At 34.7% G+C, this 26,021-nt stretch overlaps 1 protein-coding gene across 5 annotated transcripts in view; it reads left to right on the top strand.

Annotated features, from left to right (window-relative positions):
• The window catches only part of ZFR (zinc finger RNA binding protein), a 99,610-nt gene that overhangs the window by 36,349 nt on the left and 37,240 nt on the right, over positions 1–26,021 (top strand). For all 5 annotated transcript variants that reach the window (XM_077116919.1, XM_077116920.1, XM_077116916.1 and 2 more), the window contains 8 exons: positions 2,362–2,553; positions 3,068–3,359; positions 5,182–5,378; positions 7,495–7,614; positions 8,742–8,887; positions 13,414–13,576; positions 15,555–15,760; positions 16,458–16,608. In XM_077116919.1, the coding sequence (XP_076973034.1) occupies positions 2,362–2,553; positions 3,068–3,359; positions 5,182–5,378; positions 7,495–7,614; positions 8,742–8,887; positions 13,414–13,576; positions 15,555–15,760; positions 16,458–16,608 (1,467 nt within the window). The remainder of the gene's footprint in view (positions 1–2,361; positions 2,554–3,067; positions 3,360–5,181; positions 5,379–7,494; positions 7,615–8,741; positions 8,888–13,413; positions 13,577–15,554; positions 15,761–16,457; positions 16,609–26,021) is intronic.

The raw sequence follows: 26,021 nt of genomic DNA, 5'->3' as shown, positions 1-26,021 counted from the left end.
TGAGTTTGCTTGTTGTGTTGGCTGGAAAGAGAGGCCACATCTGAGCCACAGGAGGTTTTCTTGGGGGTGACTCTTAGGCCTAATTTTAGGTAGGCTTGACCTATCCTTTGTGGGGTTAAGTTTCATATGAACGAACCCCAAGATTGGGGGCTCAGCCTATAGCTTTGGTTGTCCACATTGATTGTGAGAATATCAAGAATTCAACTTGGGGAAGTTGAATTTTCCCCTTTCTCACCATTCCCCGAAGGGGACTTTGCAAATACTTTTTTATTTACTGTTCAAATGACTCTAGGATTTATTGGAGCATCACTCTGACAAACCAACAAAATCTCATGTCCTACTCAAGGTTCCATGTATATATGGTATTCAATTAAGCTGTCTACATAAGTTATATTAGGAAATGCACTAGTCAAAATATAAATTTTGTACCAAATAAACTTTTTTGCTTTGGTCTCACACATAAGTTAAAATTCTTAAATATTAATTACCATCTATTTTCAGCACCCTGCAGTAATGACATTCCTTTGTTCTTTCTCATGCAAAAACATTTTTTAAATTTGTACATTTAGTCACTATGTTATACATTCTAGGCATTCCTAGATTTTATACCATCTCAGTCTTTATCGTCTGTCTTTCTGATTTCATTTTCTGTACATTATTTTTAATTTACCATATTAGTTCTGTCTCATATTTAATATGAATATGAATTTTGGGGGTATTTCCAATTTCAGCTTTTCCCTGTGTTCACTGACACCAAATTAGGAAAACATTTTAATATGGTGGCTAGTTACATAAAATCAACATCCATATTTTAAATGTAATAGAAAATACTTCCATTGCGATTACATGGGGGAAGATAGGGGGGTGGTAGATTGGGAATGTTTGCAGGGATCTGGGTAAACATGAAAAAGAATAAGAATGCTTGTCTCAGTATTTGAGGAAAGTGTCAGATTCTGCAATGACTGCCTGGAGAGTATGATATCATGAGTGGCACAGAGATTTATTGAGTATGTGAGTGCCCATATGAAAGGATGAACATAGTGCTATGGTGATTAAGTTAACAGCAGCATTTGGAGTGAATATATATGAGGCAGACCATTGAATTAGGGGAGTTGAATGTTCACATAGAGCAGGCCAAGAGTACTCTGCAAATAAATCAGAGGCAGTGCCTTAAGGGGTTGATGAGCCTTAGAGAAAATTGTCATTGAGATTGGGAATTCGAGTCTAGGTGGGGACATATGGGGGGAGCTAACAGATCAGATTTTGGGTGCCAAGATTCCATTCCTCACCAGCCATGTGACCTTGGGCAAGCAAAGAGACCTTAACTAAGTGAATCTCAAACTGCCTCATGGAGCTGCTCAAGCCACTGTAGATAATGAGAGGCATATCAAATGACAGGTCTTAGAGTCTCTTTTGTTTCAAAAACAGCAACTTTTCTTACTTGTGCATAGGTTTCATTTGAAGAAAGCATTCTCCTCTTCAAAAATTATAAAACTTTAGTTGATAAGCTTCCTTCCAGCTCTGAAATTCAATAATGAAAGTACGGTTTTATGCTAACCATGTATCTGTTTTTAAACTACAATTTAAAATAATAAAAATGGAAGTTTTTGGCCTACTCAAAGAAAACTGCCCGTCAGTACTTATAAGCCTCCCTACCACAGTCATCAACATGCAAGACAATTTTTAATATAGTTCCTTCTTTTATTGGCTAATATTGCAGTAATGCTGTTTTTCTTTGCAAATATGTATACAGTTTTTTTGGCATGGGCAGGCACGGCGAGAACTCTGCCACTGAACTACGGTTGCCTGCCCGACAGTTTTGACTCTTACATATTAAATAGGCTTTTTGTTCAGAGTGGCATGGATTCTATGTAGAAACGCGTTCTGAATTAGAAAAGTCCATCTTATAAATAATAAAACATGTTTGTAAAGAGTTATTACCATACTGTAACTTTTTATTTTTGGCTCATGAGATAGGTATGTTTTCCCCCCTCATCTTAACCCTGAAATTAATTTATTTGTGGAATGATTGCTTTCTAATCACATTATCTGTTCCATATTATACATAAGCAGTAAAAGATGCAGATTCTTGAAAATGAAAGCAATTACCTTACGTTAATATACATAAAGGTGCTTTGTAAATCCAAATACTGGACCAGATATATTATTATTTTAGTAAGCAGGGTACAGATAACCACTGTTATATCACATGTATAGGGAAACCCCTGTGCTATTGTTCAGCTGCTTTTAAAATTGCTTAGTCATTTTGTTTCTCTTGTTTGAATGTTAGAGATTAGAGAATTGAGTAATTTAAAATGGTGGAAAAAGATTAGCAAAATTTGTCCATTTTGTTTGAAACAGACTTATAAAGAACATTTAGAAGGACAGAAACATAAAAAAAAAGAAGCTGCATTAAAAGCCTCACAAAATACCAGCAGCAGCAACAACTCTACTCGTGGGACGCAAAACCAGCTACGTTGTGAGCTCTGTGATGTGTCTTGTACAGGAGCAGATGCATATGCTGCCCACATTCGTGGTGCTAAGCATCAGAAAGTAGGTGTCTTTTTCCCACACATCCTTATGTCTTATTCTGTTTTCTTTTCCTTTTTGATGGGGGGGTTAAGAAAGGTGACTTCAAATTTTGAAAACTTGGTGTGCATTGTAAACCTTGATTACATGCTAATATACATAAAGACAGATTCAGATAGTCATCACTTAAAATGGGAAATACACACCTTTCTTCAGATTAAACTACATCATTTATTCCACTAATTAGAAATTGTCATCATGTCATCATTTTCCTCCTTTTGTCATGCTTATGTCTAGATAGATATGCATGTGGCCAAGTAATTTCATCTTTCTGCTTTAGTTTCCTCACCTGGTATGAGATGGAATATATATATCTGTAACTGCTTCACAGAGTTACTGTGAAAGTAATGAGTTTTGTATATTAAATATATCTAACAGAAAAAAATAAAAATAATGGTTTTGATTTTCATTTCAAAATGTTTTCAGAAAACTTGAAAAATCTACTGAGTTTTCTGACAAATGTGCTTTTGTTTTATAGGTGGTTAAATTACACACAAAACTTGGTAAACCCATTCCGTCAACAGAACCAAATGTTGTTAGCCAAGCTGCTTCTTCAACAGCTGTATCTGCTTCAAAACCAACTGCCTCTACTTCAAGCATTGCAGCAAACAATTGTACTGTGAACACTTCATCAATTTCAACTTCTTCAGTGAAAGGTCTTACAACTACAGGAAACTCATCTCTTAATATCACATCCAACGCTAAAGTATCAACAGTGCCTACAAATATGGCTGCCAAGAAAACGTCTACACCCAAAATAAACTTTGTTGGCAAGTACCGAAGATTCTATTGTTTCTTCTAACTCCCATCAAAGTTTGGTGTCTCTTCCATCTGAGACTGATCTTTTTGCTTATGGTCTCAGCCATAGCACCTTCCACCTTCTCTATACCTTGTTCCGTCACATATCTCTTCAGTCTTTTTTTCTTTCCCTCAATTTTCGATCTGTCCTCTATTGGTTTCTTCCCTTCATCCAAACGGATACACTGTTTTCTTCCCTAGTCATAAGACAAAAAACAAACTAAAAATCTCACAGACTTTTTCCTATTTTGTAATCCTTTCAGGCTGCTAACCTAATCTTACTTTCTCTACTTCTCTATTTCCTATCCAGTTTTCAGCCTGCTACATTGTTTTCACACCACCGTTTTCCGACAGCTTTCAGAAGTCAACCAAGATCTAATTGCCAAATCCGGTTTTCAATGTTTCATCCAGTTGGCTTTCATTAACATTTGACATAGTTGACGATTCTATTCTTCAAAATCTTTTTCTTAGACCCTTGGCTCTTATTGCATCTGTTTTCTCTTTCTTCTAACATATTCTTTACATTCTTATCTAAGTCTTTTTATTAAAATATACATATAAAATTGTGTTAGTCCTCTGCTGAAAAATCTTCAGTGTCCTTCCCCTTGGTATATAGGATAAAGTGTGTATTCTTTAATTAAATCATAAAAGGCCCTTCACAATCTGACACCCTTGCCTACCTTTCCAGCTTCATGTCTCACCAGTCTACCTAGGTAGTAATTCATACTGAATTACTGACTCTTCCTTGAATTTATTATGGTCTTTTTAACTCCATGTTGTGGGTTTTTGTATGTTATTCTTTCTGTTAGAATATCATTCTCTTCTTTCTGACCAATATATACTCATTATTCTTTCAAAGCCCAACTCAAGTATCTTACCGTTTGTGAAGCCTTTCCTAACTAAATCATATTAAAGGTTAGCAGCTCCTTTCCTCCCACAGTACTCACTTCATTCTTGTTAATCACATTGTGGTATAATTATTTGTTTCTTCCCTCCAATTGTGGGCTCATTAAAAGCAGCTATTATATATATATCATTATAGTACCCAAACTGCCCAGCACCTAATAGGTATATAAACATATTTGGGAAAGAGGTTTAAAGCTGAAAATTCCTAATGTGGTATTCTCTCAGACAGCTACTTAAAGTATTACATTTGAGAATTGAAGTGAAAGCTGTAATTTATGTTACTGTTATTTCTATACCGATTTTGAGGCTATTCATTTGCACTTTAAGACAACAAATCTTTTTTAAATGACCCTTTTTGTAAGCTTTGTGGCTGATTTCAATGTGTAATAAGGTGAAAGAAGTAAGCTTTTCCAGTGATAAAACTCAAATTTATTCTGTTCCTTAATGGACAACCTGATTTGGACTTTTTATAAAAAACAAGTATTCAGTGAAAAATAGGCATTACACTTATCTTATTAAAAAGGAAAAAATACTAATCATTTGTTCTATCACTAGACAAGCACCTAAGGGTACAAGTATGAATTAGGCTTAGTACCTTCTTTTTTAGATGCTGGCTGTTCACTTTTAAGTATTAGATGTTATAGGAGCCAAGGTGGAGTGGTTGTTGGATGTTGGGAGGTGGGGAAGGGGAAATTCAAGACTATAGTTAATAGGATCAGAAAGCCAGGTAGTTTATGTGATTCTTCAAAATTCTGATCTATTGTATGTCAAGAAGGAGTTTGGCCATTGGTAGAAAAGATAAGAGCTTTGTCTGAGGTTTTTATTCTATCAAGTTATACATTATACAAAAAAATTTTTAATTACTACAATTCTTTTATGTTCTTCTAGGTGGTAATAAGTTACAGTCAACTGGAAACAAAGCAGAAGACTTAAAAGGAACTGAATGTGTAAAGAGTACTCCTGTCACTTCTGCTGTGCAGATTGCAGAAGTAAAATCAGACACAGTTTCAGAACCAGTCACACCTGCATCTCTTGCTGCTTTGCAAAGTGATGTGCAGCCAGTGGGCCATGACTATGTGGAGGAGGTATTGATTTGGAAATATCATTGCTGTGATATTGGATAAAGGGAAGAAATGTGGTGCTTTGTATTTTGGCAAGCATGCTTTACCTGTAAAGTTAAATTATAATCATATTTTAGATTTAGGTTACTAAATAATACCACGCTTTTTTTCATCCCTTTCCCTAATTCTGTTAGTGTAATGTAAAGTAACTTTCCAATAATTTGTCTGGCATTCGTGTTGCGTATCCTTCAAACTGTCTTGAACATTAAAGTAAACAAATTCTGAGAGCAAAATTGTTGATAGTGAAAGCCGTTATTCCTCTTTCCAGTTAGTCACTTAGTTTCATGTGTAAAATTAAGGTGCTGACTTAGCACATCCTATGAATTTGGTTTCTCAAGCTGGTTAGGAAATTGTTCCTAGTTTACAGCAATGACTGTTGCTGTAAATTAACTCAGTAAAATGGAGGAGTGATAGCTAATAGTGAGGAAACATCAGAGGGACTTGATAATTTTTTTTTTGTGAGCAGGAAGGCTAACATACAGTGGTATAGCACTGCTATTTACCTTCATTTTATCATTATTGCAAGAACATATATAAATAGACTGAGCTTCAGGGTCCAGTCTGCATCTATAAAATTGTACCGAGCACAATACCTGGCATATAGCAGATTTGAAAGAATGTGTTCATTCTTTTCCCTGTCAAGAAAGATTACATATGTTATGTTGTTTGTTTACTAAAGAGGAAAAACTGGGTTATGTAGTTAGCAAGTATATCACAATATATATATATACTATATTATATATATTAGCAAGTATAGCTAATATAAAGTTACGGCTTTTAAAAGATTATGGTCTACAAAAGGGAAGAAAGAAAGGATTGTAACAAATAAGGTATCAGTGGCAGAGTTCAAATAAAGTTGTGGGAGATGCTGCACTGAAGGCTACACTTATGCAGGTTTCAGCTTAGACACTACTTACCATGGTTTGCCAACCCCCAACCAAAACCATTCCTGCCCTAGAAACTAAGGGCTCTGTCTGAGATTCTGCGAAGATTCCATGTACTGATTAATTTCCAGAAACCTACCTGAATGGGTTCCTAGGCCAGATAAATCCTGAAACCCAGAGGGACTAATTTCATCCTCCTGTCCCATACTATCGACAGCCCTTTCCAACAGGAAAAAAGTTAGAATGGACATAGCACAAATACCCCTAAAGATTGGCAGAAAGAGCAAAGGAGTAGATGGAGTTATAAGAAGATAGGATTTAACAAATAAGTATGATTGCTGAATCATTATATTGATTTTCTTTCAGTTTCCAGTGTCTTAGAGCAGCTAGAAATTAAAAACCTAAAATTGTGGAATTGTAACCCATACCAGACTCTGAAATCTGTTCTACAACTAATTGTTGAGGTGTGCTGTGAAATTTATTGCTTTCTTGTATATATCTTATTTTTCACAATTGAAAAAAATGACACAGTATGTTAAAAAACAGACTAAAAATATGTGCTTTGTCAAAATACCTTAATCTGTAATGGTGCTCTTTAAATAAAACAGTTCTAAACTTCAGAGAATTTGGTTCAGAGCCAGTCTTAAAGGTAGCAGTAACAATTTGAACTTAGTATGCATTATACAGTTTATAATAATATCCTAGTCTACTTGTCTTCTCAACTGATTGTGCAGTTAAAACAATTTGACCTTAATTTTCTGTAAAGTTACACGTATGAAATCTTGAGCGTTGTAGAAATTTGCAAACCAAGATAATGCCTTTAAATCATCTTTCTCACTATCTCCCAAGAAAAGTACCTGGTCAGTAGTAGCAGGTTCTCAGTAACTATTAAACAATTTAAAGTATCTAATTGCATTTAAATCTAAATGCTTACATACAGGCAAAAATAATTAGAAAATGTATTTTGTTGTTACATCGTGCATGTAGAGTTAAAAGTTCTAACTTGTAGTTCTAATTTCTACAGATTATCCTTTTAAAAAATTATAGGTATTGCCATTCTTTTTTTTATCTTACCTATTATTCTAATTATTCACACTTTTTCTGTATCAGAGACTCTGTGAGGGTTTAGGGATGAAATCTTCAACTGTAACATTCCTTTTATGAATCTTAAAATTTGTTCTTTTTCCCACATTAAGGTACGAAATGATGAAGGGAAAGTAATTCGGTTCCATTGTAAATTATGCGAGTGCAGCTTTAATGATCCCAATGCTAAGGAGATGCATTTAAAAGGCCGAAGACACAGACTTCAATATAAAGTTAGTAAAATTTCAACTAATACCTTCTATTTTTTTCACAGCTCAGCGCATTCTAGATACTGAACCAAATCTAAATATAACTTCAATCCATGAACTCCCATTCTAAAATTAACATGTAATGTTGATTCACTTAGTTTTTGTTTTGTCTAAAAAGTCTCAGGTGTTTGATTTTTATTTATTTGTTATACTTAACAATATAACCATATTCTCATTTTTAGTGACTAACAAAATTATAATGATGCTTATGCCAAAAAATCATATAAAGATAGTTGTTGACATAAGGAAGTGTTAGGTTTCCCTTATTTCCTTTATCTTGATTGAATTCCCACTGAAATGAATTTTTAATTTAGTTGATAAGCTGGAAAATCACCTCACTCATCTTATCCTAGGAATTCTTCATTTAAAACATTTCATGTGTTAGATCACATCTGTTAGCGTGGCTTCATACACTAGTTAGATTCAAGTTTTCTTTTCTGTAAGCAGAAGTGGTAAAAATTAAAACATAATCAAGTCTTTTAAAGAGCAATACATTAATATAAAAAAAAATATTTTAACCCCCCAACTCAAGACATTTAGAAGCAGACTAGGAAATGGAAATTAAATATCCATCAGTCTGCAAATGTTCCAAGAAATGATCATGATGATGAATATGCAACTATGTGATGATACTGTGAATTACTGATTATATGTGTAGAATGGAACGGTTAAAAGTTGAGAATGTTTGTATTTAAAAAAAACAAAAAAAGAATGTTTGTATTTGGTGTTTTTTGGTATTTTTTTTAAAAAATAAAAGATAAATATCCATCAGTCCTCTAAGTATTTCAGTAGACTTTCTATTAGCCATCACTAAGTTATGTACTTTTTTTTATTAATTAAAGAAAAAAAAAGAAATTAACACAACATTTAGAAATCATTCCATTCTACATATGCAATCAGTATATGTACTTTTTACATGCTGAGTGTGTATTTTCAAACTTGTGTAATTAAAAAATTTTATTACTCCATAATAGGGAATTTGCTCCAAAGCCTCTTAGTGGAAAAAAATATATGAGTTTGTATGATTAAAAACAAGTGTAGATTTTTGAGGAGCGTGGGGCTATTTTTCTAAATATCTTCTTTATTAACAGAAAAAAGTAAATCCAGATTTGCAAGTAGAAGTAAAGCCCAGTATTCGAGCAAGAAAGATTCAAGAAGAGAAAATGAGGAAGCAGATGCAAAAGGAGGAATATTGGCGAAGACGAGAAGAGGAAGAGCGCTGGAGAATGGAAATGAGGTAATATCTTTAACTTTAAATAGCACATTAATAAGTGGTTCATCCTGTCTAAAAGGCATAGCTATTCTGGGTTATGTGACTCACATTCAAAACAATCCAGATTTATTTAGTGTACTTTGAATTTTCACTTTCCAGGAAGATCCTAGTTTTAGGGAAGTTCTAACTATCCTAGTGTTTGACTATGGTCTTGGTATTATGAATTCTGTGGTAAGAAGTATTTTAAACACTGAATGTTTTGGTTTGCTAAAGCTGTCAGAATGTAATATACTAGAAATGGAATGGCTTTTATAAAGGAAATTTATTACAAGTTAATAAATTCGTCCAAAATTTATTAACTTGTAGTGAATGTCCAAATTAAGGCACCAACAAGAGGTTACCTTTGCTCAAGAAACGCTGATGCTGTCTACAACACCTCTGTCAGCTGGGAAGGCACGTGGTTGGCATCTTTTGGGGTCTTTGGCTTCTGGACAGCTCCGTCTGCTGGAAAGGCACATGCAATGTCTGCAAGCTTTCTCTCCCAGCTTTTCCTTTCATAAGACTTCCCTGTGGGCAGTTTCTTTCTGCATCTCCAAAGATCTCTGGCTCCATGGGCTTTGAAGCTTTTTGCAAAATTGTTGCCTCTTAAAGGATTACAGTAAGTAACCACCTTGAATGGGTGGAGATGCATCTCCATGGAAACCACCTAATCAGAAAGTCCTGTCCACAGTTGGGTGGGTCACATCTCTATGGAAACAACTTAATCAAAAAGATCCTACCCAGCATCATTAAAACAGGATTAAAGAACATGGCCAGAAAAACCATGTTCTGAGGTACACAGCTGTTTCAAAGCAGCGCAGTAAATATATGAAGAAATAGTTGAATATTTTAAGTAAATGCCCCAATTTAAAACAAGCAAAACAATATATGGTTATCTGATAAAAAATATCCTCAATATAAGATTTGAAAGATTTTTAGACATAACTATGTTTCTTTAAAAGAAGCTTCAATATAAGGAAAGCAGAGGGCAGTACAATAGTGGCTCAGTGGCAGAATTCTCTTCTGTCCTGCCAGAGACCTGGGTTCAATTCCCAGTGCCTGCCCATGCAGGGGTAAAAAAAAAAAAAAAATGCAGATCTAGAGAGGAGAAACAAGAAAACACAAGTCATCTTCCACATATTTTTTTAAATATAAATTTTAAGTTTTATTGAGATATAACTCACGTATCTTTAAATTGTAAAACCCAGTGGTTTTTGCTATATTCATACCTGTGCAGCCATTACCACAAGCAATTTTAGAACATTTTTACCATCACTACCCCCCAAAAAAGCCCAAACCAGTCACTCCCTATTGTCTTCCCAACTCCTTTGTCCAGTTCTAGGCAATCACTAATACTATTTTTGTTTTTATAGTTTTGCAAATTTCTGGACATTTCATAAAATGGAGTTATGCAATATGTGGTCTTTGGGTCTAGCGTCTTTTCTTTCACTTAGCATATACAGTTTTTAAGGTACATCAATGTAGCACTTATCAGTCAGTCCTTCATTTTTTCATGGCTGAATCATATTCCATTATGTGACTATGCCAGATTTTGTTCATTTATCAGTTTGGGTTGTTTTCGCTTTTGGGCTGTTAGGAATAATGATGGTATGAATATTCTTGTACAAGTGTTTTGTACAGTGTTTCAAAATACAAACAAGCATACTATGCACATATTTTGTAGTGTCCTTTTTCATTTACATATTTTCAACATTGAAAAATTTCCGTTAGGATTATTTGATCCTATTTTTCATGGAGGCATAGTATGTTTTTGTATGGATATAAAATTTATTTTATAAACAGTCCGTGTTGTTAGACATTTAGGTTTCCAGTATTTTCCTGTTATTATTACATATACCATCCTTGAGCCTATATTACTGCATACATCATGATTGGTGGGAATGTTTGTTGAGGGAGACCAACATTTTCGCATTTACTAGATGGTATGACTCAGTGGTTCTCAAAATTAGTTGTTTCAGGACCGCTTTAAATTCTTAATACTTATTGAAGATTCCAAAGAGCTTTGTTTATGTGGTTTATATCTATTAAGATTTTACTAGAAATTATATCTAGACATTTTAAATAGTATTGATTAACTCATTTTAAAAGAACATTTTAACTGTGTTGTTGACATAAGTATACTACATTTAATGATTACTATATTAAATATGACTATAATTTGATGCAAAATAGATATAAATTATTTTTGTCCCAAGTAGTGAGAAGAGTGGCATTGTTATACATTTTTGCACATCCTTTGATCCTGGCTTAAAGGGCAGTCGGATTTTCATATCTGCTTCTGGGTTCAATGTGTTGTGATACCAACTGTTACATGGCCTCTGGAAAACTCCACTCTATGCTCATAAGCGTATGAGAATGGAAAATGCAGATAATACCTTAGTATTATTACGAAAATATTTTTGACCTTATGGACCCCCTGAAAGGGTTTCAGGAACCACCAGAGGGCCTCAGACCATGCTTTTAAGAATTGCTGCTATAACTTATTAAAATCTCTTGCAATCAGTTAATGAAACATATTAGCTGTTCTTGTTTTGAATTGTTCTTATTACTGACAATTTGAAATTTTATTTTGTTTGACCATTTATGTTTTTTCTTTGGTAAATTGCCTATTTGTTCATTTTTTACTTACCTCTCAATGATTTGTACAGTTTTTAAAGTGTTTTTTACCGTAAAATTTAACACATATACCAAGCAGAGAAAGAAAAAAACAATAATTTTCAAAGCACACTTCAACACATAGTTACAGAACAGGTCACAGAGTTTATGGGCTACCATTCCATCATCTCAGATCTTTCTTTCTTGCTGCTCCAAAACCCTGGAGAATATAATGAATATTCATATAGTGATTCAGCAGTCATATTAATTTGTTAAATCCTATTTTCTTTGTTATACCCCTCCTTCTCTTTTGATCCTTCTCCCACTCTATAGGAATCTTTGGACAGTGCCCATTCTGACTTTTTCATGTTGAGAAGGGGTATCAACACAAAAGGGATGGGGGGTGTAATTAAGTGATAATCTTGGAGAGGCTGGTCCCTTTTACAGACACTTCTTACATTGTAGCTATTTACCCTTTATTATATGCTTTCTTTAGTTTTTGTTACTTACTTGTCTATATTTCATTCTATCGGTTTTTTTCTTTATCAGATTTCTGCTTTTATAAACCGTTGTTAAGTTTAGCTCTCTGTGACTAGAGTATATAGTTATTTCCTCTTTCGTTGATGTATCAAATGTTTATTAAGTACCTGCTGTGTGCCTGGCATTGCTAAGAACTAAATATATATTGATAAACATGAATAAAGGTCTACCTTTATTTAACTTAAACATCTTTCGCAATAATGGTATTAGAAACTAGAAGGAACATGGTTTTCCTGAGTCTTCAAGTTATTGTTATTCATTTTCCCATAAGACCTAAAGAACATAGAAGGCAAGGTATGGCTCTTATTAGTCCTCACTCAGACGTCCTAAAAAGAGCTGCTTATTTCTAACCTGAGGAAAGCAATAATTTTTTATATGGTAGTATCTGAGAAGCATTTCATCCTTAAGTTTTGTGTAACTGATTTTTCTAGTAGAGCCTATTGCTATCCTACTTTGAAGCCGTGAATAGAAAGGGATGGTGAAAAGGAAATTAAAATAGATTCTGAAAACATTGACCACAAAGCAGACTGCAACTGGGTGCAAGAGTCCAGAGTCCAAACTCAGTCCATGAGTATGTTTTATATTTGATATACATGGTATTGAAAAACAGTTCACAAACATCCAGATGCCACTTGGCAGTAAAGTTGTTTATTCTCTTTTGACAGCAATTAGCAGGTGCCAAATTGCAGCTGTCATCTCTAGCCAGGACATGTGCTCTTTTACCATGGTCCCCACCATCCATGATGTGTTTCTAGCAATGAGGCTATCAAGTTATTATTTATCACTAAGTCTGCACTGTTGTTTTTCCTCTTACTGCAGAAATGTCTTTGTCTGTGCTTCTATCATGTCAAATGGAGAAATGAAAGGCAGTCCAACAGGCTGTCTGTAAAGAGGAAAATGCAAAGCTCATTTCTTTGGAGACAATGAGGAAATTCCTAAATGTCTTTTGCACTTTGGATCTTTCACTCTCCTAATTATTGTTCTGGCCCCTCTAGATTGAGCATTGGAGTTTATAATCATTAGTTAAATGTGGAGAGGTTGGAAAGAACTCAGAGATTTCTTGACTAAGTCTTTTTTACTTTGTCCTCAGGTTGTGGAGATTTTTTTCCACTTTTGTTGTCTCACCTTCTCTTTTCATTTTTGTTAACTTCCATTTGCTTTTAAATCAAAGCAAATAAAGGAAATCCAGTACAATTGGGAAGAAGAAAGAATATTAGCTTGGCTCATTTAGGGTTTTGTTTTTGTCTTTTTCTTTTTTGGGGGATTTGCTTTTTTTTTCTAATTTCATTTGTTATTGATGCAAGTTCTTTGTATTTTTTTCTTATGTGCTTATAACATCATTCTTTATTTTTCAGACGTTATGAAGAGGATATGTACTGGAGAAGAATGGAGGAGGAACAGCATCATTGGGATGATCGCCGCCGAATGCCCGATGGGGGCTATCCTCATGGTCCTCCAGGCCCACTAGGCCTTCTTGGAGTCCGACCGGGCATGCCTCCTCAGCCACAGGGGCCTGCAGTGAGTGTCCGCTTCACTTACAGGGAGAAAAGTTTTAAGATGGTTGTCATTAGAAGACATTAATTTGTCGAGGTCCTGTTTCAGACTTAATCTCATAACCGTTTTTCATCTGAGTTAGTGTTTTCTTTTTCTATTACAGCTTTTCATTTTCAGAGTCTTTTATATATATAAGGACTTCATAGAATTTTCATGGGTCTTATTTTCATTATAAGCTAGATGAGAACAGAGTTTTTTTTAATTAGGTTTTTTTAATTTATTTATTAACTAAAAAAATTAACGACAAACAAAAATATTAACATATCATTCCGTTCTACATATATAATCAGTAATTCTCAATATCATCACATAGTTGCATATTCATCATTTCTTAGAACATTTGCATTAATTCAGAAAAAGAAATAAAAAGACAACAGAAAAAGAGATAAAACGCTAACAGGAAAAAAAAAGATTATACATACCATACCCTTTATCCCTCACTTTCATTGATCACTAGCATTTTAAACTCAATTTATTTTAACATTTGTTCCCCTTATTATTTATTTTTATTCCATATGTTCTACTCGTCTGTTGACAAGGTCGATAAAAGGAGCATCAGACACAAGGTTTACACAATCACACAGTCACATTGTGAAAGCTTTATCATTATTCAGTCATCATCAAGAAACATGGCTACTGGAACACAGCTCTACATTTTCAGACAGTTCCCTCCAGCCTCTCCATTACATCTTGGATAACAAGGTGATATCTACTTAATGCATAAGGATAACCTCTCGACTCTGTTTGGAATCTCTCAGCCATTGACACTTTGTCTCATTTCACTCTTCCCCCTTTTGGTCGAGAAGGTTTTCTCAATCCCTTGATGCTGAGTCTCGGCTCATTCCAGGATTTCTGTCGCAGGTTGCCAGGAAGGTCCACACCCCTGGGAGTCATGTCCCACGTAGACAGGGGAGGGTGGTGAGTTTGCTTGTTGTGTTGGCTGGAGAGAGAGGCCACATCTGAGCAACAAAAGAGATTCTCTTGGGGGTGACTCTTAGGCCTAATTTTAAGTAGGCTTGACCTATCCTTTGTGGTGTTAAGTTGCATATGAACAAACCCCAAGACTGGGGGCTCAGCCTTATAGCTTTGGTTGTCCACACTGCTTGTGAGAATATCAAGAATTCAACTTGGGAAAGCTGAATTTCTCCCCAGAACAGAGTTTCTTATGCCAAGTATTCTTTCACATGAGACTTTCTTGCCTTTGTTTTTAGATTAGTAGGGGGATAAAAAAGTAGTTACACTTTCTACTTTATCTTTACAGTTATTCTGATCTTCCATTACCTGTGGTTTAGAGTCCTTTTTCTCCTCCATATCCTTAACATTTGAAATATACTTCTCTAAGTTGAGTGAAGGCTAATAGATGAATAAGTGGTTCAAGATGAGCACCACAGTTGCTGAGAAGACTATAGAAAAGGTCTGCATCTTAGAACTTGTGTTGTTATGGAAGCTGGGTGAAATGAGAATCATCTTGTTTAAGTACAAGAGTATGGAAAACACTAGTTTTTTTGTTTTGTTTTCTAAAGAGCAGTTTTAAGAACAAGACAAACTCTTACAATCTATTATCTTTCTCATTTGTCTTTGCACAAAGACTTAATTATAAAACTTGAATTATTGAAAGTAAAGAAAGTTTCAGAGTCTTTAAATTTGAGCAAAAAGCATTTTTATAACCCTAGGTTACATGCATTTTAATTTTACTTGTTTTGAGACAAAGTATACATACATACAAACATACAAATGGTCTTGATAGTATAACTTCCCATAGTTTACATTTTCAGTTTTACTAAAATGGAGAAAAGGGGAAGATTAGTAGTTTTAAATGGACATTTTATATAATTTACTTTCTTGTTGAAACGATCACAAATATATGTGCATTTGAAACCTAATAGCTTGCTTTTGCATAGAAAACATTTTTTAAGTGAATTAACAACTTTTTCCTCTGTAGCCCTTACGTCGTCCTGACTCATCTGATGACCGTTACGTAATGGCAAAGCATGCGACCATTTATCCAACTGAAGAGGAGTTACAGGCAGTTCAGAAGATTGTTTCTATCACTGAACGTGCCTTAAAACTTGTTTCAGATAGTTTGTCTGAACACGAGAAGAGCAAGAGCAAAGAGGGAGATGACAAGAAAGAGGGAGGTAAAGACAGGTGGGTTTTTCAAGTTACTTATTTCGTACATTTTTGGTTTTCCTTATATTGATTTTTTACACTTATAAATGAAGTTAAAGACTGATAACTCTTTGTGAGTGTAAATGTCTTACTGTGATTGTTGCAGGTTTTGTTTTTAATGTATGTCCTGCTTTTTGATAAAATGAGAAATACACAATTCTTACATATATAGTCTCAAACTTTATAATCACTCTTTTTAAGTGAATTTATATAAAACTATTTTGAATCCATTTTCACATTAGTCCTTTTGGTTTTCCAATTGCATTCAGCTATTTTTCATTGAATATTTATTTTTTATGTGTCTCACATTTAGTCTTTGTTTTAGTAACTTCTTTTCCCTTTACCATTTAGAAATATTTTTGTATTATATTAAACATGACTCTTATAACCTTAATTTATAAAGTGAAAAGCAGCATCTTGCTTTTAGTATCCTTTGTTTTATAGTTGTCCCTGTGAGAACTTAGCTCTAGACTTACCTAACCATATTTCTTATCTAGATGTCATATAGTTTTTTTTAGATGCCATATAGTTTTTAAAATAATGGATGTTTTTCTATTGTAGTTAAGGAAAATTTTAATGATATAGAAGTTATTTTATATAATACTGTGTGTTTAGACAATATCATGGTTCTGGTTGAAAAAAGAACTGTATTATTACATAATTGATTTCATTGCAGAGCTTTAAAAGGAGTTTTGCGAGTGGGAGTATTGGCAAAAGGATTGCTTCTCCGAGGAGATAGAAATGTCAACCTTGTTTTGCTGTGCTCTGAGAAACCTTCAAAGACATTATTAAGCCGTATTGCAGAAAACCTACCCAAACAGCTTGCTGTAAGTATTGTGAAAATGCTGATTTTTACCCCATGTCTGGTTCAGAAGTTTCTGGCAGCACTAACTGTGCTTAATTTTAAACAAGCCAACCTTTAAAATTTTTAGCTTGAATTTCCGTATGAATTTTTTACTTGATTGTGCACACTGGTAGAACTGTTTTCTACTATGTCTTTTTAGGTTTCATAGAGCTTGCATTTGGCATGGAGCTATCTTGCTAATTTATTTGAAAATTTAACATTGTAGCATATGTCCTCCTTGTCCTATTCTTGCTTCAAGATTTGAATCATAAGAAAGAAGGCAGTTGTTCTAGGAGAAAAGTAAATTTTTGTTTTTAAGCAGCACCCACATATAGTAAGCTTAAACTTTTTTTTCATTCATGAACCTTTTAATTTAGTTGAATATATGTTTTTAATAAAATATAGTAACTAAAGTAGAGCCTTCCTCTTGTGGATTTCCCCAACTTGATTGTCAATCTTCATTTTCCTACAGTTTATAGTGGTAGGAATTGCTTCTCCTGTCTCCATCCAGCAAATCATGGCAATGCACAATAAATAAAACATATTCCTTTTGGTCCTACAAAAGTAATTTTTTTTTCAAGTTTTTATTTTATAGATATATTTTTTTTATTATGAATAATGAACCAACATACCAACATCAAGTTTTCATTTTTTAATATTTTACATATTAACTTGTCAAATTACTTAAGATTTGAAATTAATGATTGCTTGAAAAGTTTAGGGCATAAAATTTATTTCAAAGCCTTGCAATTTAAACATTCTGAATTCAAGGATTGACATTTCATTGGTAATGTGTATTCTAGTTATTAGAATAGTTCACGACCATAGAAGAGAAATTAATAGGAAAAGTTGCAGTGGGGCAGAATATGTCACTTAAGCTCTGACAATTCTAGCGCTTACTATTGTTTGTTTTTATATTACTGCTAATCCAGATATAAAATGTCTTATTGTAATTTCTAATTGCAGATACTTAAATGAGCCCTTTAAGTATTAGGAGCCAACATAACTGGCATTGTGTCTCTCTTCTTATCCCTCTGTTGAGCCTGCTAAGGTCAGTGAGAGGGACAGAAGAAAAGGTTTGTGGACCTTCAAAGAATTCTAGAATTTGCAAAAAGCATCTTAATCCTAGTTGTGGTGCATAGAAAAACTGCAGAGAAGAAGTATTAATATTAACAAATTAATTAACAGTTAATGAGTTAAGCTAAAAGAATACTCTATCCAAGTCATTCTTTCCTTTCCTTTTTTCAATATTTTTATTGAAATATCTTCACACACCATAAAGTCCATCCAAAGTGTACAGTCAGTGGCATTTCACCATATTGTCACATAGTTGTATATTCATGCTATGTCATTTTCAGAACATTTTCATCACTCCAGAAAAAGAAATAAAAAGAAAAAACTTGGCGGGCCGCGGTGGCTCAGCGGGCGGGAGTGCTTGCCTGCCGTGCCGGAGGACCCCGGTTCGATTCCCGGCCCCAGCCCATGTAAAAAACAAACAAACAAACAAAATATAATAAAACAAGAAAATGTTTAAAAATGTTTCCCTTTCTTCCTCCCTTCCTTCCTTCCATCCTTCCTTCCTTCTCTGTCTTTCCTTCCCTTCCTCCCTCTCTCTTTAAAAAAAAAAAAAAAAAAAAAAAAAGAAAAAGAAAAAACTTATACATTCTGTTCTAGTTTGCAAGCTGCCAGAATGCAATATACCAGAAATGGAATGGCTCTATAAAAGGGAAATTTAATAAGTTGGTAGTTTACAGTTCTGAGGCTGAGAAAATATCCCAATTAAAAGAAATCTATAGAAATGTCCAATCTAAGGCATCCAGGGAAAGATACCTTGATTCAAGAAGGCTGATGAAGTTCAGGATTTCTCTCTCAAGTGGAAAGGCATGTGGTGAACAAGCCATCATCTCTCGTTTCTCTCCTGGCTTCCTGTTTCATGAGACTCCCCGGGAGGTATTTTCCTTCTTCATCTCCAAAGGTCACTGTCTGGTAGACTCTGCTTCTTGTGTCTATATCGTTCTGCTCTCTCAGAATCTCATGGCTTTCTCTCTTGTGTGCTCTCGCTTTTTCCAAAGTGCTTCTTCTTTTAAAGGATTCCAGTAGAACCAATCAAGAACCATCTGGAATGAATGGAGACACGTCTCCACCTAATCAGGTTTAATACCTACACTGATTGAGTCACATCTCCATGGAGATAAATTAAAGTTTCCAGCATATAATACTGAATAAGGATTAGAAGAAACAGCTGCCTTTATAAAATGGAATTAGGATTAAAACATGGCTTTTCTAGGGTACATAAACCTTTTCAAACCAGCACACATTCATACCCTTTGCCCCCCTCCCTTTCATTTACCACTAGTATTGCAATCTACCTAATTTTTGTTTTACTTGGTACCCACCCCCGTATTATGTATTTGTTTTTTTAATCCTTGTATTTTTACTTCTCTGACCATACCCTGGATAATGGGAACATCAGCCACTAAGTTTTCGCAATCACACGAGCAAATTGTAAAAACTATGTTGTTATATATAATGGTCTTCAAGCCTCAAGGCTATTGGAATACAGTTCAACAGTTTCAGATGCTTCCCTCTAGCCACTCTAACACACCATAAACTAAAAACTATATCTGTATAGTACATAACAATAACTTCCAAATCTAAGCAACAAAAGAGGTTCTCTGGGGGTGACTCTTCGGCCTAATTGTAAGTAGGCTTAGCTTCTCCTTTGAAGGAATAAGCTTCATATAGCAGTGAGTCCCAAGATTGAGGGCTCAACCTATTGAATTGGTTTGCCCTGCTGCTTACAAGAATATCAGGAATTGCCCAGATGGGGAAGTTTAATATTTCCTCCTTTCTCCCCAGTCCCCCAAGGAGAATTTGCAAATACTTTTTCACTCTGACCAGATTACTCTGGGATATATTGAGCATCACACTGACCTGTACAAACTGATAAGCTCTGACTCCCTATTTAAGATTCTGTGTATTGGGCGGGCCGCGGTGGCTCAGCGGGCAAGAGTGCTTGCCTGCCGTGCCGGAGGACCCCGGTTCGATTCCCGGCCCCAGCCCATGTAAAAAACAAACAAACAAACATAATATAATAAAAACAAGAAAATGTTTAAAAATGTTTCCCTTTCTTCCTTCCTTCCTTCCTTCCATCCTTCCTTCCTTCTCTGTCTTTCCTTCCCTTCCTCCCTCTCTCTAAAAAAAAAAAAAAAAAAAGATTCTGTGTATTTATAGTGTTCAAGTCAACTGACCAAACAAGTTAAATTAGGTAATACAGTACCCAAAATATAAATTTTGCACCAAATAAACATCTCTCCCTTTGGTCTTGCACAGAGATTGAAGTTTGAAAATGTGGACCATATCATCCTTTACCTAGTATTCTGATTTACCTTAGTCCTGTCTAGATCAGCTTCATTCATATTTCTGGTTGAAGTCTAGTCACTTTTTCAACTTTTTTTTTTTTTATTAATTAACAGAAAAAAGAAAAAAAAGAAATTAACCCAACATTTAGAAATCATACCATTCTACATATGCAATCAGTAATTCTTAACATCATCACATGGATGCATGATCATCGTTTCTTAGTACATTTGCATCAGTTTAGAAGAACTAGCAACACAACAGAAAAAGATATAGAATGTTAATATAGAGAAAAAAAATAAAAGTAATAATAATAGTAAAAAAAAAACCAAAAAAAAAACAACCAGACAGACAAAAACAAACAAAAAAACAACAACACAAAAAACCTATAGCTCAGATGCAGCCTCATTCAGTGTTTTAACATGATAACTTTATAATTAGGTATTATTGTATTGTCCATTTTAGAGTTTTTGTATCTAGTCCTGCTGCACAGTCTGTATCCCTTCAGCTCCAATTACCCATTATCTTACCCTGTTTCTAACTCCTGCTGGACTCTGTTACCAATGACATATTCCAAGTTTATTCTCGAATGTCGGTTCACATCAGTGGGACCATACAGTATTTGTCTTTTAGTTTTTGGCTAGACTCACTCAGCATAATGTTCTCTAGGTCCATCCATGTTATTACATGCTTCATAAGTTTATCCTGTCTTAAAGCTGCATAATATTCCATCGTATGTATATACCACAGTTTGTTTAGCCACTCATCTGTTGATGGACATTTTGGCTGTTTCCCTCTCTTTGCAATTGTAAATAACGCTGCTATAAACATTGGTGTGCAAATGTCCGTTTGTGTCTTTACCCTTAAGTCCTTTGAGTAGATACCCAGCAATGGTGTTGCTGGGTCGTATGGCAATTCTATATTCAGCTTTTTGAGGAACCACCAAACTGCCTTCCACAGTGGTTGCACCATTTGACATTCCCACCAACAGTGGATAAGTGTGCCTCTTTCTCCGCATCCTCTCCAGCACTTGTCATTTTCTGTTTTGTTGATAATGGCCATTCTGGTGGGTGTGAGATGATATCTCATTGTGGTTTTGATTTGCATTTCTCTAATGGCCAGGGACATTGAGCATCTCTTCATGTGCCTTTTGGCCATTTGTATTTCCTCTTCTGATAGGTGTCTGTTCAAGTCTTTTTCCCATTTTGTAATTGGGTTGGCTGTCTTTTTGTTGTTGAGTTGAACAATCTCTTTATAAATTCTGGATACTAGACCTTTATCTGATACGTCATTTCAAAATATTGTCTCCCATTGTGTAGGCTCCTTCTACTTTCTTGATGAAGTTCTTTGATGCACAAAAGTGTTTAATTTTGAGGAGCTCCCATTTATTTCCTTCTTCAGTGCTCTTGCTTTAGGTTTAAGGTCCATAAAACCGCCTCCAATTGTAAGTTTCATAAGATATCTCCCTACATTTTCCTCTAACTGTTTTATGGTCTTAGACCTAATGTTTAGATCTTTAATCCATTTTGAGTTAACTTTTGTATAGGGTGTGAGATATGGGTCCTCTTTCATTCTTTTGCATATGGATATCCAGTTCTCTAGGCACCATTTATTGAAGAGACTGTTCTGTCCCAGGTGAGTTGGCTTGACTGCCAACTTTTTAAACAGTTAATATATGTATGGGCTAATGCTGACTTTCAAAGATTCAGTGTTCTAACTCTGAGTCTCAGGTATCACATAAATACCCAAAGTTTCAGAGAACAAACAGGTTATATACAGATAACTCTTTATCTCAGAATTTAGAAATTTCAGTTACAACCCTTAAGTAAATGTGACTGATGTAAGAGCTTACAGTCTAGAAACTTTTACAATAGGCCCCTGTCCAATGACCCATGCTCTCGACTTCAGTTCTCTGAGTTTGTATATTATAGTTAATCCATGAATGAGGCATGATAGTATTTGTCTTTTTGTTTCTGACCTTTCATTCAATATACTGTCCTTAAGGTTCGTTTTGTTGCATGCCTCACATCTTTATTCCTTCCTTTCTTTAATGTTTTTTTATTGTGAAATACGACATATATATAAAAAAGCAATAAATTTCCACATATATTTAACAAGTAGTTATAGAGCAGATTTTAAAGTTGGTATGGATTACAGTTCCACGATTTTTCATTTTTTCTTCTAGCTCCTCCAAGATAACTGGAGACTATACACAATATCAGTATAATGATTCAGCATTATCATTTATTAAATGATAATCATTTGTTAAATCCTATCTTCTCTGTTATACTCCTCCTCCTCTTTTTTTTCCTTTTTGTGAGAAATAACATATATACCAAAAACAATAAATTTCAGAGTACATCGCAACAATTAGTTGTAGAAGAGATTTCAGAGTTTAATATGGATTACAATTCCACAATTTTAGGTTTTTACTTGTAGCTGCTGTAAGGTACTAGAGACTAAAAGAAATGTCAGTAACAACTTCATTCCTTCTTACAGCTGCTCAGTAGTCAGTTGTATGTAAACACCACAACACCACAGTTCCCCCTCCCATTCCTCAGTTGTTGTACCCTTAGGCTACCTCCATCCATTGCAAATTGCCAACAGTTCCACCACAAACACTACATGGAAATGTCCATTCATGTGTCCACTCTGAGTTCCTTGAAGTGTATACCAAGCAAGGGGTTGCAGGATCATATGGTATCCCCACCCTTAGCTTCCTGTGGAAACACACACTGCCCTCCAAAGTGACTGCACTTCTCGGCTTCCCTACCAACAGTGAATAGTACATGTCTTTCTCCTCTGCATTTTCTCCAGTACTTGTATTTCCCTGTTCTGTTTGTTTGTTTGTTTTTTCTCTCTTCATTTTTAAGCCCTTTTATTTGCGCACTATAGAATCCATCCTGAGTAGACAGTCAGTGGTTCCCAGTATAATCACATAGCCATGCCTTTACTACCACACTCTGTATGGAGACATTTCCTTTTCTTCCGCCAAGAGTCCTATACCTTTCCTCTATATTCCCTGCTTGCTCATATTTAGTTTTGTCGTATTGCCTTCTTTTACATTCACTGAAAGTATATTGTTGCTGTTACCTGTAGACCCTAGCTTGCATCCATTGTATTTTCTCCTGTATACCATCCCATTCCACTTGTGCTGTTGGCATTCATTTTTTCTCCCTCATGCAAAAGTATTCTTGTATTTGTCCATTTAATCACCATCATTGTCCACTCTAGGCATTCCTAAGTTATACTGTCTTAGTCTTTATCCTCTTTCCTTCTGGTGTCATTCAGGCCTCCAGCCTTCTCCCTCAACCATATTACATTCAACTACATTCAGTATAACTATGTTCTTGTGCTACCATCAGATAGTATTGTGCTGTCCATTTCTGAATCTTTGCAAGCTGTCCTGTTGCGCATTCCATACTCCTGCAGCACCAAATGCCCAATCACAGCCCTTTTTCTATCTCCTGGTAACCTCTTTTCTTAACTTTAACTCTCAGAGTGCAACCACTCTGGATGGAAGTTAGGCGGTTCCCCAGGAAGTATAGAACTGCCACATGATCTATCAAATATATTCAGAGGAACTGACAGCAAGGACATAGACACATGGACACAGATGTTTACAGTGGCATTATTCAAGATAGCCAAATAGCCTACTCATCTATGTTAGTTCATATTTATGAGAAAATACAGTAATTTTAAGGAAATTGTTTCTGGCTAATTTCACTCAGCATAATATCCTCAGGGTTCATCCATGTTGTTACATGCTTCATGACTATTCTGTTGTACAGCTGCATAATATTCCATCAAATGTATATACAGTAGCTTGATTAGCCACTTGTCCATTGATGGACATTTGTATTCTTTCCATCTTTTGGCTATCTTGAATAATGCCACTGTAAACATCTGTGTCCATGTGTCTATGTCCTTGCTGTCAGTTCCTCTGAATATATTTGATAGATCATGTGGCAGTTCTATACTTCTGGGGAATCACCTAACTCCCATCCAGAGTGGTTGTTGCACCATTCATTCCCACCAACACTGAATAAGTGTGCCTCTTTCTCCACATAATCTCTGTCCCTTGTCATTTTCTGTTGTTCTTTTTTTTTATATAATGACCATTCTAGTGGTTGTGAGATGATATCTCATTGTGATTTTAATTTGCATTTCCCTAATAGCTATTAAGTTGAGCATCTTTTCATATGCCTTTGGCTATTTGTATTTCCTCTTCTGAAAGGTGTCTGTTCATGTCTTTTGCCAAATTTTTAAAAATATTTTTATTGACTATCCACACACGTACAGTCCAACCATATTATGCAATCAATAGCTTACAATATCATCACATACTTTTGTATTCTTTACTATGATCATTTTTAAAACAAAACATCACTCCAAAAAAAGATTAAAAAGAATTCATGCATCCCATATCCCTTATCCCTTCATTGACTCATAGTATTTCAATCTACCCAATTTTTCAGAAAATATTTTTATTGTTACAACTTAACATATAAACATGTAGATATTTTTAACATACAAACATTTCACGCATGGTGTACAGTCCATGGCTCACAATATCATCACATAGTTGTATATTCATCACCATGATCATTTTTTTGAACAGTTCAATTCCTTTAGTCAGTATATCTATCTTTATGCCAGTACCATGCTGTTTTTATCACTGTAGCTTTGTAATATACTTTAAAGTCAGGTAGTATGAGGCCTCTCACTTCATTTTTCTTTCTCAAGATATTTTTAGCTATTCAGGACACCCTTTCCAAATAAATTTGGTAATTAATTGGTTTTTCAACTATCTCTTCAAAGTAAATTGTTGGAATTTTAATTGACATTGCATTAGGTTTTTTTTGTTTGTTTTTGTTTTTTTTTTGGCATCGGCAGGCTCAAGAATTGAACCCAGGTCTCTGGCATGGCAGAGGAAAATTCTGTCTCTGAATTGCTGTTGCACTGCGCTGTATTGAATCTTTGAATAAATTTGGGTAGAATTGACAGTTATCTTAACTATATTTAGTCTTCCAATCCATGAACATAGGTAATATGCCCTTCCATTTATTTTGGTCTTCCATGCTTTCTTTTAGCAATTTCTTGTAATTTTCTGTGTTAGGTCTTTTGTAATCTTACTTAAATTTATCCCTAAATACTTGATTCTTTTCAGTTTCTATTGTAATTTTTTCTTTGATTTCCTCCTCAGATTGCTCATTACTAGTGTATAGAAACACTGCTGGTTTGAGGGTGTTTATCTTGTATCGTGGCATTTTGCTCTTGGAACTTTGGTGTAGAAATTTTGACATTTTTGATACACAGTATCATGTCATCTGCAGACAGTGAGAGTTTTACTTTTTCTTCTCCAATTTAGATATTTTTATTTCTTTTTCTTGTATAATTGCTGTGGCTAGAACTTCAGCACAATGTTGAATGACAGTGGTGACAGTGGGCATCCTTGTCTTGTTTGTAACTGATCTTAGAGGAAAAGATTTCAGTCTTTCCCCATCTAGTATGATGTTAGCTGTGCTTTTTTTGTATGTATTCCCTTTATCATGTTGAGGAAGTTCCCTTTTATTCCTATGTTTTGAACTGTTTTCATCCAGAAACAATGTTGAATTTTATCAAATGCCTTTTCTGTATTGATTGAGATTTTCATGTGGTGCTTCTGCTTTGATTTGTTGATAATGGTGTTACATTAATTGATTTTCTTGTGTTTAACAATTCTTGAATACCTGGAATAAATTCCACTTGGTTATGTATAATTAATTTAATGTGCTGCTGGATTAGATTTGCAAGTGTTTTGTTGGGGATCTTTGCATCCATATTCACTAGAGATTGGTCTCTAGTTTTCTTATATCTCTGTTTCATTTTGATATTAGGTTGGCTTCTGAGTTAGGTAGCTTTCCCTCATCTTCAGTTTTTTTTAAAAGCTGGAGCAGGATTGGTACTAATTCTTTCTTGAATGCTTGGTAGAATTCACATGTAAAGTTATCTACTCTTGGACTTTTCTTTTTGGGGAACTTCTTGATAACTGAT

This window comes from Tamandua tetradactyla, chromosome 9 (genome assembly GCF_023851605.1).
Source record: "Tamandua tetradactyla isolate mTamTet1 chromosome 9, mTamTet1.pri, whole genome shotgun sequence".
NCBI lineage: Eukaryota > Metazoa > Chordata > Mammalia > Pilosa > Myrmecophagidae > Tamandua > Tamandua tetradactyla.
The sequence above is the reverse complement of the archived record's forward strand: the minus strand, read 5'-3'. Positions and strand labels throughout refer to the sequence as shown.